The sequence below is a fragment of the Pipistrellus kuhlii genome, unplaced genomic scaffold (assembly GCF_014108245.1).
Source record: "Pipistrellus kuhlii isolate mPipKuh1 unplaced genomic scaffold, mPipKuh1.p scaffold_m20_p_1, whole genome shotgun sequence".
NCBI lineage: Eukaryota > Metazoa > Chordata > Mammalia > Chiroptera > Vespertilionidae > Pipistrellus > Pipistrellus kuhlii.
Window position 1 is genome coordinate 192,088,469 of NW_023425404.1, and position 15,518 is coordinate 192,103,986.

A 15,518-nucleotide genomic window follows, 5' to 3' on the forward strand; every position below is an offset into this window, starting at 1 on the left:
TATTTGGTTCAGCAGAGGCCTTGTAGCTACATAGCAGCCACTGCCTGGAACCCAAGCCTTGTTACTGCACAGATTTCTTTCACCAAGTTGCCTATATGTTCCCAACAACTCTACCAGGCAGCTAACTGGAAGCAAGATGTGTTCGAGAAGGAGGTTTCTTATTAGAAAAAACACATGAAAGTGGGGGAATGTGTGCAAAATCTTGGACAGCCAGAGATCTGTTGGCGTAGAGTGTCCTCTAGCAAATGTCATGCCTTCTATTCTGTGGAACCATTTTTGTCTTCAATCTAAACTGGAAAATCACATTTTAAGAATTATTTGGAAAAAATACACATGGGCTGGTAGGTTTATTAATTGTAATAAAGGTACTACTTCGATGAAGGGTATTGTTAATGGGGGGTCAGGCATATATGGGAAATCTCTGTACTTTCCTTTCAGTTTTGTGTGAACCTAAAACTGCTCTAAGGAAAATAAAATCAATTTAAAAATGAACTAGAGTTAGGTAGACTTGCAAGTAGCTTTACCACTTTCAAGTTAGTTAATTGATTTTTTACTTGACAGTGTAATTTTTTAAATCCAAATTTTCCTATAAATATTTTAATTAGTTGAGCAGCTACTATGTGCTGGGCAGTCAATCCTTCATCTCCACACTCCCCTGACATATTATTACCACTCTACAAATACGCTAGTAGATGCAAAGAAGTTAAAGGACTTGACAAAGGTCATCCATCCAGTAAGAGGCAGAATTCCGATGTTGAAGTCAGTGTAACACAGAGGTTAAGGATATACATTCTCTCTAAGGCCACTGCTTTACCCCAGGGTAGCAATTATAGAAGTTGTGAATGGAAGATGTTCAATGCGTGTGAAGCTCTTAGAATACAGGTACTAGTATTAACCCAAGGACCCTCATGTGTATATTTTTTCCCATAATTTTCTTCTCTCACGTGAGACTGATATAAGACTGGCCTTGACCTAGGCAGTTTGGCTCAGTGGGTAGAGCATTGGGTTCAATTCTGGTCAAGGACACATGCCTGACTTATAGGCTACATCCCTAGTAGGAGGTGTGCAGGAGGCAGTGGATCAATGATTCTCTCATCATTGATGTTTCTCTCTCTCTCCCCCTCTCCCTTCCTCTGAAATCATATATATATATATATATATATATATATATATATATATATATATATATATATATTTTTTTTTTTTTTTTTTTTTTCCCCCCTTAAAAAAAAAAAAAAAAAAAGACTGGGCTGTGCTTGACATTTAGTAATTTTTTTTTCTTTTCTTTAATCCTCATCTGAGGACATGTCTGTTTTTAATGAGAAAGTGAGAGAGACATGGATGTGAGAGAGAAACATCATTGATCTGTTGCCTCCCATATGCGCTCCATCCCAGCAACTTGAGGTCAGCCTAGGTCCTCCCTGGGTTTCTACCTTGAGGACCCGATTTTTTTTGGGCAGAAATTCTGGAAAGCAGAGTTTAATTAAGGAAAATGGTGGAGTGTCTGATCTCATCATTGGGCCTTTGAACCATCAGCAGGGCAGGAGAACGCTGATAAATTTCTGAATTTCTGTTTCAAGTTTTAACTATGGGGTAGACAGGCATTGCTGCCAGGCAAATGGGTTACTCCCAGTGGACTGATAGAGAGGGAAATGTGCTTGGTGATGAACAGATGGTTTTATCAAGTCCATTTTGGATGCTGTTTTTTAGAGTGCAGAATGCCTCACCCCTTAGCAATGACAGTGAGGTATTGCAGGGGATGGACACAGCAGGAATGGGGCATGTCACTGATCATCAGTGTGTGCTGAGCTCCCTGCTGGGCACTTCACATCCTCTAATGTAGTGGATGCTCACATTGACCCTGAGGTATTCTTGTTAGTGTTGTTGTTGTTCTGTTACATCTACTGTGCCAGGCAATTATGACTGTTGTTCCTCTTAGTATCAGCCTCACCTCCCAGCAAGGAAACAGGCTTAGGGAGTGGAATAAGTGGTCCATGTTCCTGTAGCTGGGATGATTTCGAAGCCTGAGGTCTGCCCACCAAGGATGCCGGGCCACCTGATGTACTGGGCAGTGCCAGGCATCCTGGGTATGAGTCCTGGCCACGGGGCAGCGCAGACAGCAAGAAGCTGGGGAGAAAAACTAGCCTGAGACAAAATAGTGCCTTTCAGCTCTCCCTCCTTTCTGCTGAGCCCTGACGCCTGCCTTCCCAAAGGCTGTTGGAGAAATGTCAGGCAGAGGAGCCGGGGCGGGTCTCAGATGATCGAGGGTCCGAGTTTCAATCTCAGTGCCACCAGTTTGTGGCTGAATGTACTTGGGCAGCTTACATGGACCAGGGAGGTAGGGAAGAGCAAGTGGGAAAATGTACAGTACGTACTTAGAGCGGTGCTTAGTATATGGTAAGCACTCAATAAATGTTAACTTATTCTTTATCCATCTATGTAGCAATGTGGAATAAAATACGCCAGTGCATCCAGGTTCCCAAATAGGGTTTGTTTCCGCAGCTGCCTCTTCCCCATCTAAATCCACTGAGGTTTCTAGAAGCTCTGACAGCCTCCAGGGCTCCCAGGCTTTGTACCAGGTCTCTGGTATGGAGTGAGGCTACCTGTTAGGTGCTCGTTTGGAGATCTCCGACTAGCGGATTTTGAGCCCTTTGGGATAGGGACCAGTCTCTCACCCAGCCCCGTATCCTGAGGGCCTGCACATAATAAGTGTTCAATTAGTATTTGTTTTCAAAATGAGAAAAAGGGGTAGCTTGTATTGGCTCCACGAATTGCCTTGGAGTGGTTTTCTATTTACTGTCTTTTTACTAAGAAGAGTGCTGGCTTTTGGTGTGGTGATTGGGAAGAGGCCAGAAAAAAAAGAGACCGAAAATAAATTCATTTGTCTGCCTTTTTTTTTTTTTTTTTTTTTTTTTTTTTTTGAAAGAGGACAGCATCCATCTTCAGTGGCCCCTTAATAATTCTTGCCAGGACCGCAGACTTGTTCCCGAAGCCTGCCAGTGACAACAACCTAATGTTGTCATAAGCAGAACAACTTAACAGGCAGACTTGAGGTCTTGGGTGTCTCTGCCAGGGCCACAGCAGGGGGCTATGGATTGGGGAGCAGCAGCCCCCTCTCTTTATTCCCCCTCCTCGCTCTGACAGGCAGCTGCGAACCATCTTGGGCCTGAGGTCTGGCCCCCACCAACAATCTTCTGGGAAAAGAATGTGCTTAAGAATTTAGGGGTAAATGGGCCACTGTCCAGAGCACGAGGCCCCCTTTTAAACGTGATGCTCTGCGTAACCTTCCTCATTCCTGGGACAGAAGGCCCCCTCCTCCCTTGGAGAGGAGCGATAGTTTTCACTGCCTTAAGCTGGGCCAAGCTCGGAGTGTTTTCTGGATGAGCAAGGGAAGCACTCATCCCAAGACAAACAGACGGGATTCATGAGGGTGGTTTGCATTCTGCTGAACTGCTTCACTTTTAATAACTGCTTGACTAACAAGCTAAGGGTTATCTATACAACAGTCCTCCCACACAGTCCATATGCACGTGACGATTGCTTTGACCATCTAGATCAGTGGTTCTCAGCCTTTCTAATGCCGCAACCCTTTAATACAGTTCTGCATGTTGTGGTGACCTGTAACCATAACATTATTTTCGTTGGTACTTCATAACTGTAATTTTGCTACTGTTAATGAATTGTAATGTAAATGTCTGTGTTTTCCCTTGGTCTTAGGCGACCCTGCTAGGGGTTCTCAACCTATGAGTCACTACCCATAGGTTGAGAATCGCTGCTGTAGAGCCCAAGACCTAAAAACACAAGATATTTACACTATGATTCATTAACAGTAGCAAAATCACAGTTATGAAGTAGCAACAAAAATAATGTTATGGTTGGGGGTCACCACAACACGCGGAACTAACTGTATTAAATTGAGGCCTTAGGAAGGTTGAGAGCCACTATCTAGATAGAAACAGATCTATCTACATATATCCATGTAGCAGCCACACCTGGATTCCTTACACACAGTGTTTCCCAAAGTGTGGTGCGTACCCCCAGGGGTACGGGAAGAGTTTGGTGGGGATATGCACTGCACAGTGCTTAGATGAGCCTAATTATATGTTCTCATGAGTACGAGGGGTACTCAGCATTAAGAAAATTACAGAAGGGGTGCACATATGTCAAAAGTTTGGGAAACACTGCTTACAGGAACATTTGCACGGAGTAGGGCTGTAAGCCACACCTACCCTTTTGGAACAAGTTGTGTTTTTAAACATGTACCCTCCTTAACCCAGTTGTAATAATGTGGTTTCTGTTTATAAAACTGGACTTGTACAAGAGCCACGAGAAAGAGAGAAAAAGTTGAACGTATTTTACATGAAACACTAACCTTGTTGTTAAAAGAAAATCTCATTGTGCTCTGGAGTAAACTTATTGAATCTTCCCAAATATGTCCTCCAAAATTAATTTTCACTCGGTTTGGATGAACTCGTTTATTAAATCGGAATTCAGTCCCCATTGGGGACAATTCATTTGAAGAATGACCTGCACCCGCCCACCCACTTTCTAGAACACCCACACACATATGCTAGCAGTGACTGGGTTTTCTATTTCTTTCCCCTCTGAGAGGTTTCCCACTCTTGCCTGCTAAATCAACGATCCATCTCTTTGCAGGATAGCGACAACCTCTGGTGGGACGCGTTTGCCACGGAGTTTTTTGAAGATGATGCCACCTTGACCCTTTCCTTCTGTCTGGAAGACGGACCAAAGCGATACAGTAAGAGCGAAGTTTGTTTTTCTGATATTTCCTCTTTTTGCGCCTCTAAGAAAACTGCAGGGGTCTTCAGAGACTAGCATGGTGCCCACGGCCCGACAGTGATACCTCCACTCCTGATGTTCTCGCTTCTGATCAAGGCCTTGTCCCAGGTGGCAGCCGGGGCTCCGTGGAGGCTTAGCGTGTTTGGACACGTGCTGTTTAGTGAGCCAGGCAAATAGCAACTAAGTCACTCAGTGATAAGTGGGAGCTGAATTGTAGAGACTTCCTGTTGGTCTCCTCCCTGGGACCCCCCTTTTATACTTGACAGCTTACACTTCACTCCCAGGGTGCTGCTTCTGAAGGTTCCTTTAAAAATTGCTCCTAGTTACTTTATCAGCAACATCCTTCTCATTCCCTCCTACCCATGAATGACCTCAGGTGTTTGTTGGCCAAGTGCTACCTTTTCTGGGTGTGGTGGGGGGCACCCCAGTGGCTTTGACCATACAGTTGGGGACTGGTGGTGACAAAATGAGAGTTCCCTCACTTTCCTGCGAGTGATAACTCCGTAAGGACCCTCAAATGACAGCCCACGGCACCTTGGGCAGCAGCTGATCTGTCCTGATTAGGCTCAGCCACCTTGTCAGAGATCAGAGGCTCTGGTGCCACTGTGAGACTGGGAGGCACAGATACATCAGCTCCCAGGCAATTAATGTCCGCTTACATCAGGGGAGATGTATTTCCAGAAACCAGAGCTGCACATAGGGAGGGGTCTGTCAGAGGGTAAGACGCCCTATGTGTCACAAACATGGAGACGATGCTGGAACCAGCCACAGGATATTTGAAGGAGGCAACCCAGAGCATTGGGCAATTTAGAGGTACTCAGGCTCTTGCTAAAAATGACTGAAATATCTGATGGCTGCTAACTGTATTCTAAAGCTATTGGGAACAACAAGTTGGTGGTGGTGTTTTAATTTTGGTTACTTTAGGCAACTCAGTCCTGTTTGGATCTGTTGCATGATGCGGTCATTAATTATGCTAATATATGCGTGGTGATTTGCTATAGTGGGAGACTGGGGTAAGCTTAGCAACTTAGACTTGTCATCCTATGGAAACTCTGTCAGGAGCATCTCTTTGGATCTGTGTACTTTGGGCTTTTAAAGGTGTGGAATATTGCTAATAAATACTTTGGGTGAGGGCATCAGCTAGTATGTCAGACAACGGGCTGTTTCAGTGTCTTTATTCAGCATAACGATCCTGTTGCAGGCACAGGTAAGCCACTTCATGGGGTCCTGATGAGTTAATTTGCTTTTCTGGGTGAGGGTGGCCCCAAGACATGCCTGAGATCGTAAGAGAGTTGGGCTTAGAAGCCGCTGTTTGCGAAATCCCTAGGAGATAGTAAATGAACTCGGCAACCCAACAATTACTCTCTCCCCAAAAGCCTGCTGATCAATGGTGAATAATTTCCAACTGAGCAGTCATCTATCTTGTGAGCCTCTTCCCCTCCTCCTCCTTCTCTTTCTTCTTTTCCCTCCTCTTCTTTTTTTGGGGGAGGGGGACATAAGCTCAGATACTTTCAAGTTATCATTGTTTAATGTTCCTTATCCCTATGCTTTTTTGGTTTGTTTGGAATCCATCAGGGTCTGCTCCGGGAACTAGAATTACAGTTCTAAAGCCTGTACTCATAAAACAGGTCCCCCGTCTTCCCTCTGTCCACCCCTCACCCTGATATCATTTGGGGGTGAGGCATGATCAGTGCCTCTTTACGATCTTGCATCCATGGGCAGGAGGAATGCCTGACTCTGAGCCATTGTTGCCCAGGTTTCTTTGTTTCTCGGAGCCAAAATATTTTCCAAGCAGAGAAGAGAAACAAAGATGACTGACAGCTTGGAGCCAAGTCTCATCAGCTGCTTTGCTGACAGCCTGGTGATGTGCACACGCTGCTGATGTGCGAGCGAGTGACAGCTGATTGACAGCCGGGACTGGAGAAGGAAAGATGAAGCAGACTTAGAACGCCCGCCCCACACACGCTGTTTATGCAGCGCTCCCAGCACCAGCACTGCCACCTTAACCCATTCGTGGTCCAGACACTCCTTGCCAGGCTGGGAAGGCACTGCTGGCCTGGGCTGCAGGCTATAGCTCCTCCATGAGTCCTTCCAGGGAGCCATGAGCTTTGCATTTCTGAGGGAGAATATAATTCTTCACTATTACATTTACGTATACAGTCTTCACTTGTACATGTAAAAAAATCCCCAAATTACTTCCATTCTGGGTACCAAGAAATATTCCAAATGAAATTTTTTTACCCCTTCCTAGGAAAAACTGCTTCTTCTTCCTCCCCGTCTCTCTGTGTGTAGAGGGTCCCTCTGGCTCTAAGATATCCTATCTCTAAGCTGTGTGAACCCCATAATGTGTGTTTGCTTATATATTTGTTCCCTGTCATCCTCTATTAGAATGTTATCTCCGCCTGGGCAGGACTTTTATGTTATTTATTGCTGGATTCTCAGATGAATACAGGAACTCACACGTAATAGGTGCTCAATAAATATTTGCTGAATGAATAATTGAATGAACGAATTGACATTTGGGGGAAAGTTTATGTCAACACACAGATCATTGGCAAAACAATCTAGATCTCTGGACCTTTTTAACGGGAAGAATTGAATCAACAATTGAATTGAACGCTGTGTTGGCATTTTCAAATAAGCTCTAGGATATGGTCTGATCTACTTGAAGCAGGGCAGGGGAGCAATGAAAAAAAATCAGGAAATAAGTGCATTCAGGAGGTGCATTGTGCCTCTGTATTGGTTGTGTTGCACCCCCCTACCCCCTACTTTCCTCATGGGATAAGACTCCTTCCCCAAGTGGGACATGATGGGGAGGGACAGAGATTACTGGAATTGGCTGGTGTGGAGAGCGCCTGATGGACAGGGTTCCTGGATCTGTCTGATATCAGGCTGTGTGTCCCTAAAGCACCTTTCCAGTCCCTGCCTCGTGGGACATCGAGAAGTTGTTCTCTAGCAGTTCCAGGGAGGTAGGTTTCTCCTGGGGGTAGGAGAGGTAAGTGTCTTCCTCTTTGTCAACAGTGTTCAATTCAATTAGTGATAAAAGACTATTAGAGCCGAAAAACATCTTTTCTGAAAATGGAAAGTTGGTCCAGAGGGTCCCAGCTGATGAGTCATTGGACATCCGGTTCACTGACTTCAAAGTCAAAGTCAGAGCATCTTCCCTTTCCTGTCCCCATCCTCCCATAGCTAATGGGAAAGAAATGGATTTGTCAATCCCCACATTTCCAGGAACATAAGCTGCAAATAATGGCCATGTTTGATAGGACAGCAGGCAAGGTGAACAGAGGAGTGGCTTCCCCAGGCCTCTGCAGGCAGACTTGGCACACTTACTTTCCGGCATCCTGTGTGGTTTTCCTTCCCCGTCTTGTATAGAAACAACCACTCTTAGCTTGATTGCTCTCTGTGAACTTCAAGCAACTACTGATGCTCCTCTATTTCCCTTTCAGGCAAATGACAGAATTGTGCCCCTACCCCTTCTCTGTCCTCATGACCATCACAAATACCCTTCTGGTAAAGGTGCTGGTAACCCCTTCAGGACATTGAGGCCATGTCCAGGTCCACATTGGCCATGTTCTTCATTAACAGGAAACGTGTAGTTCCCAGTTCATTCAGGGAATATTTCTTTGCTGGGAGAACTACGTGGAGAAAGTTCTCCTGAGTCCCATGGCCTTAGAGAGGCCACACAGCAAAGTCAAAAGGGTACCAGTGTTTGATGTGAATATTCTTGGGTTTTAATCTGTGCTAGGTTTGGTAAACAGAGCCTCCATTTTCTCATCTGTAAAATGGGCACAATACTATCATCACTGGCTTGTGGCAAAAATTAAATTAGTTAATCCACTAAAAGCAAACCTTGGCTCAGCTGGTGTGGCTCAGTGGTGGAGCACTGACCTATAACCAGGAGGTCACTATTCCATTCTCAATCAGGGTACATGCCCGGGTTGTAGGCTTAATCCTAGTGTGGGGTGTGCAGGAGGCAGCCAATCAATGATTCTCTCTCATCATTGATGTTTCTATCTCTCCCTGTCCCATCCTCTCTGAAATCAATAATAATAATTTTTAAAAAATTAAAGCAAACCTTGGACCATTTAAAATGTAGTGTCATCAGTATTGACTCTTGTTATTGATAACAATGCCCAGTCTCAGCCTCACTCTAGCTTTTGTGCATCATTCAATGGGCTTGCCACTTGGCAGGTGCTTGTCACATGTGTTCAGTGTGTAGAGCTTGCTGCAGAGCCCCGCTGATCAGCTGGGAGCCCATAGGACCACTCTGGCGGGTTTTCCTGCTGAAATGCTCACCAAAGAGAAGACCTCCTCCCAGAAACTAGCTCTGTGCCGGATGGGTAAATGACATGCAGAAGGAGGGAAACAGAAGGGAAGGGTGGGTGAGTATGTGTAGGGCTCTGTACTTTGGTAGGTAAGGACTCCCACACTTAGTTAAACATGTCTCGGTAGGCATTGCTTTGGAAATCCAGGTGAGAAATGATATAACTACTAAAATGCCATCTTGTCTCAGGGGCACTTCCTGCAGGCCTACATTTTAGGAAAGATGTACTGTACAGGCAGGGGCTCTGGATATGATACCTGGGTGCAAATCCAGCTTTGTCTTTTACTACCTGTGTCATTTGGCATAAGTCATGTTCTAAGCATCAGTGGTTTCAGTGGAAAAGTTTGACGTTCTGATTCATGTGAAGTTCTTAGCAGAGTTTCTGGCACCATGAACATGCTCCATAAATAGCTTTTGTTATTGGATTGAATTCCAATGAGCACGTTGTGGTCTTTAGATTGAGACCCAGGGCAATTCAGATATAGTTGTCATTAATCTAACTCTTGTTTGGAATTTCGGGATTGATGGCTGCCAATAATTTTCTGTCAACATAGTTGTTAGTTCACCATGACTTCTGTCTGGAATAAAGATTTCTGACGTGACCTCACACCTTTATAGTCACACCGGCCAAACTATTCATTCTCTTTCTCTCTGTGGCTACTGAGGGGACATTTCACTTTCCGGAAAATGAAGGTTGTTTTAAGACATGTCATCACTGTGCATAGCATTATTTTCCTCTCTTTCTCTTGGTCATCAAGGCCCATTAGATAGTTTGAAGTACCACACACACATCGGTCCCTCTGTGGAATCATTTTGACACTCATTTCTCTTATACATTTTCTTCCCACCTCCCTTTCTTCTGACAGCTCTGATGGCATTGCAGTATAGCCTAAGAGCTTCAGTTTTCATCTGTAATATGTGTTTTTATGTGTTGTGTACTTGGATATGTCCCCCGAAGGTAGAGGAATTCTATGAAGCCCACACAGCTTCAGCATCTCTGGTTAATATTTCTCTCCTGCTTTTTATTGCTTCATCTGGTCCAGCTGTGCTTTAGTGTGATTGCTATAGAGAGACTTTTAACGCATTTTCCCCCACTTTCTTTTTCTCTCTAACTTATTACATGATTAAAGATTGATTTCTGGGAAAATCACTCATTGAGTATATGCATAGGAGCTTTGACATCACACTTAATAACTACTGTGTCATGAATGTGGCCATTTTAAAAAGCTGTATGCACAGAATGTCTCAGCAGCACAGGGGAGAAGAGGTTGAAAAGTACAGGATCTGTGTGTGTGAAAGAGAGTCCACCTGAAATTTAGAAAGTAGCCAGTGCTTGAAGACTCCGAACTTCTTCAGGAGGCAAATGCCAGCTGGTCCTGGGTATCTTCCTCCACAAAATAGCTATGTTCCTCTGAAAATTCCTCATTTTCCCCTTTTTTTTTTTTTTTTTTTTTTTTTTTTTTTTTTTTTTTTTACTTATCTACAGAAGTAGAAATGAAAATCATGAACTTTGGATCTACACAGATGTATTTTGAGTCTTTACCATAGCTCTATGAAGTTAGGCATGTTGCTTAAACTATATTAACCTCAGTTTCTTTATATATAAACCCAAGGTAATAACACCAACATTATAGGGTACTTGTGAAGATTAAATAAGATTAAATAATATGTAACCTTAGCTTAGGGATGCCCATGGAAAGCACATAATGAGTAATTATTGCATGAATAAATGAATGAATGACTGCATGACCAAGAGAATGAGTGAAACCTATGATATGCCGGTCACTTGTTTTAAAATAGAAGATAGTTCCCATTGTTCATTTAATCATTTGGCACAGAGCAGGGGAAACGCTGCCTTTGCACAAAGCCAGACCACACCCTGTCTTCTTTCTATATGGACACCTTAAGAATTGAATTCCTAACCAATTGGGAGAAAAAGTGATATTAATGGAATATGGTGATTTAAACAAATGAGTTCAAAACTATTGCAATGACACTTGTCCAACAGAGGGTTAGGATTCCAACACCTATTTTGACACCAAGAAGCTATTGAACACATCTCAAGTGCTGGCCACTGTACTAGGCACCTTTGGGCCTGCTATATTATTTATTGGGGACACAGTGAAAGGAAATGAGCTTTAATTGCATTTAAAAAACGTATCTTAGAGAAAAGAAAGCACTGCCTCGGTACTATTTGATGGTTAGTTACTGGATGATTGTGGCATTTTCGTTGCTTAATGACATGGACATTTTTGTCTCAGATGACTCCAGAAAATGATTTCCTTTCCATGGAGCTGCACTAAATGGTTTCTGGTTGGCCCTGGCCTCTGAACTTGTGGTTTTAGCAAGTGACCCTTTTCAACAGCAGTCTTCATTAGGCTGGCAATATTTGGAGTGAATTAAATTAGGATTAAAGCACACTATCATTTGAAGTTCATTTGTTCCTGCACTCATACTTTGGTTAATCCATTTAGATATCACTGAGTTTTTGCTATTTGTCATTAGAGTGGGGCATACAGTTAAGGAGAAAGGCCTTTTCTCACAAATTTTTTCATTTGCTTTTAATTCCATTTTATTTAAAACTCTTACCTTAGATGGACATAATCAGCTACATGGCTCAAAAATAAAATATTCTGTGATAGTAATATCAAATCTGGGACTAGTTATAATAAAGGCTCGAGAGAAAGCCTACAACTGATCTCCTAAAGGGGAGAAAGGAAACTGAATCTCTTCCCATTTGTGGTTCCAGTGGATGATATCAAGATTTGCAAATGAGCCATAACAATAGGCTGAACAGACATTCCATTCTCTCATTGCTAATAAATACCACACTAATAATTACATGAAATACTGGACATAAAAGTACTTTGAATGGATTTAAAATGCTATGCAAGTTGAAGGTATAACCATCACCTTATTTGTAATTGATCTTTAGGATTTTATGACTTTCTGTTTTCCCTTTATAGTCAAGCTGTTATGAAATCTAGGAGGATTGTTGGGTTTCTCATGGAGATAAAACTTATTGTTGAATATACAGTTATGGATCTGACTGACTTGAGCAAGTCAGACCCATAACTGCCCTTAAATGCTTAATTGAGGTCTGGGTGAAGTACTAACCAGGAAATGGACAGCATGCATTGTTTTTGAGACTCTGTGTGACTATCATATCTATGGGGTCGGACACATACATTTCCTGACTCTTGGTTTCATAGCTTATATTCCTATTCCTATATCTTTCCTATGGTTTTTAAACCAAGGTGGCACTATCCCATCATGGGCCACAGGAAGATTGTGGCAAACTTTTTAATTATTAAGATTACAGATAGTATAACTGGCATTTATTGTCTAAGGTTTGGCAAAGATAGAATTATAGAGATACATCTCATTGGATCCTCTTTTAATACCATTTACTCATCATCTTGAAGATAAGGTTGCTAGTTAAAATGTAATGAAATATAAATGTAATAATATAAAATGCAATAGTTCTATTACAAAATTATCTTTTGTTTATATGAAATTGAGACTTACCTGGGAATCCTGTGCTTTTCTTTGTTGAATTAGGCAGCCACAAATTCATGCTTAAATATGAAATCCTGATAATTTCAGAGAAGCTAAAATAAAGTGTGAGCATGGCACATTACATGAAAAACTCTTAAGAGATTTACCTGGTTTCTTATTCACACAAGTCTTGCCTCTGTGTATGTCCAGCCCTGTTTTCATGAATCTCTCCTACAGAACAAAACACCTCAGCAGTGGATTGGGTGAGGTACAGGTTGAAGATCACCTAAATTTAAATCCAAACTCCCTATTGCAGGCCATCTACAGTTGACTTTGCCAGGATTGGGCATAGTCATTGAGACACTTGTCTGCCTTAAAGGAGCTTACAGTTAAGTCTAATCCAATAGCATCAACACTGGAAGGGCAGGACAAGGGAAGTGACCATATGACATGGAGAAAGGAGTGATCAAACCTGATTTTAACTCCAATTGAGTCTTTTGATTAAAAAAAAAAAAAAAAAAAAAAAAAAGTTTGCCCATGATGGTGTAACGCCATCTTGGTATGAGAACCATAGGAAAGAAATAGGAGTAGGAATAAACTATGAAACCAAGAGTCAGGAAATACATGTGCCAGATAGATCATAGTCACACAGAGTCTCAAAAACACACCTCTTCTCTATTTTCTGGTTACTACCTCATTAGACCTCAGCTATAGGGCTGGAAATATTTCTTTCTAACCTGCCAAAACCCTTAGTTTTCTGAAGTCATGGAAGAAAATACCCTACCACAATGTTTTGAAAATATAGGCTTTCAGAAGTATCTATGGACTATATGAGCAATGTAGCACTGGAAAATAGTACAAACATGAACCACAGGGCCTGAATAGTTGGCCAATAGGCACATGATTGTGCATATGATATTTACCATGTTTTAGTAAGTTTCTACCCCTTGAAATCTCAAATTGTAGCTACTCATTGATGTTAGAGTCACAGAAATGTCACAGAGCAACTTAAAAATTTGTCCACAAACAGAAACAGAACTCAATACTCAAATATTTTAAACACCAAACTAAAATCACATGTATCCAACCTACAACACTAGGATTGATTTTTTTTTCTTTAAAACTTTGGGCCATGGGTTGATAGAGTATTTCACTACATGGTTAGTCTGCCACCCTCCTGGTAAGTCCATTTCATGGGATAACTAGTTCTAACATTGGTTAACTAGGTACATGAATCTACTTATTGAACAAATCTTAATAGACTTCATTTCAGTGGAAGCACCTGTTTATTTATTAAACCTTTCTCTGGGACTTTCCATATGACACATTTCTGTGCCCTAGTGATAAGAAGATGAATGAACACAATCTCTTGACTTGAAGGAGCTAAAGGTCTAGTGAGCTCTTGTTTCTAGGACTTAATCTTAGCCAGATGGTTTCATATTGATGTCCTTTGCCTCAATTTATGAAACTGTTCTTAACCATGCTCACCACCACATTTTTAGACTCTATATCCAAATGTAACATTAGTATATTTTCTTTTAATTTTTTAACAAAAAATAATATTTAAAAAAACAGTTTAAGGTGAGATGTTTGCATCTTTGTGTGATACTTAGTGAGGTGAGCTGCTGGGAGGCCCACTCCCCATAAGCTAATGTATAGCCTAATCTTTACTTTGTGACATGTTTTCAGGTTGTGAATGTACCTTATTTGTGAAAATGGTGTAAGGTAGAGCATTTGTTGAAATCAGTTTAAATTAACATTCTTGTACAACTGTGTTAGGCATGCTCAGGTGGCTTTCACTAAGAATGTAGAGGCCTTATGACAAAATCACACATCAGGATGTGTTCCATTATTTATTGTTTCATCATATTTGAATTCAAGACCTTACGGAACTTGGTGCCTTTATTATTCTTTCCAAGAGAATCAGCTTTATGTGACTATTATAGTGTGCTTGTTTATTTTTATGAAGTCGGTCCTTTCCCAATTGTTGCTGCCTTCAATATATTCTGATGAGAACTTTTCTGACGCAACATTCATCTTTTGCTTTTCAACAAGTCAGAAGAAGCTGAAATTGACACTAGTAATCATTTTGAAGATCTGTAGAAGGAGGAAGTGAGTCATGTGTGAGCAAGCGATGAGGCAAGTTCTTCATATTATCTGGAACAACAAGAGTATTACATTATTTTTACAGTCTTTTCTAAAAAAAATAAGTCTTACTTAGTCCTGCCTTTGAATCATCTTATTTGCAATTTGATCATCTTTGGTTTTACTTTGAAAAATACATCATTTGCTATGCCAGGATGGGTAAGTTACACTGAGAACAATGAAAGAGCAAGAGTTCTTACATGCGCACGCTTCTTGTGTGTGTGTGTGTGTGTGTGTGTGTGTGTGTTGCAGAATTAATACAAGCTTTGAAATATTTCAAAAATTGAAGTTAGTTACCTGGGAGATATAAAATTTCTTCTGGAAATGTTTGTCATGCCATATGTGTGTTCGTTATGTCATATGTGTGAATTACTCACATTTGATAAAGTCAACTACTTTGATTCAACTGAGGCATTTTGGAACATTCAACTTTTAAACTTAAAAAAAAAAATCAATGATAATCAGCTTTTTCAAGGTTGCCTGCCTAAAACAACGTAAGTCTCTATACTTATTTGCTTCTCTTCAATAGAATCATAAGAGAAATGATAAGCTCTGTTTGGCAGATTATGTAAATAAAACACCAATTATGTCCTTAATAGTTTTCTATACTATTAGACACTGTGCCCAAATGTATTTCCTATAAAATGCTTCCAAATGTATTTCCTATAAAATGCTTAAGTACTCAGAGCTCTATTATTTCATTTAAAGATGGGCCCCAAATCCGTAATTATGAGAGTTATTATTCAGG

At 41.5% G+C, this 15,518-nt stretch overlaps 1 protein-coding gene across 10 annotated transcripts in view; it reads left to right on the forward strand.

The window, feature by feature from the left end:
• LDB2 (LIM domain binding 2) overlaps positions 1-15,518 on the forward strand; it is a 326,100-nt gene that overhangs the window by 118,772 nt on the left and 191,810 nt on the right. For all 10 annotated transcript variants that reach the window (XM_036420105.2, XM_036420098.2, XM_036420114.2 and 7 more), the window contains exon 2: positions 4,657-4,759. In XM_036420105.2, the coding sequence (XP_036275998.1) occupies positions 4,657-4,759 (103 nt within the window). The remainder of the gene's footprint in view (positions 1-4,656; positions 4,760-15,518) is intronic.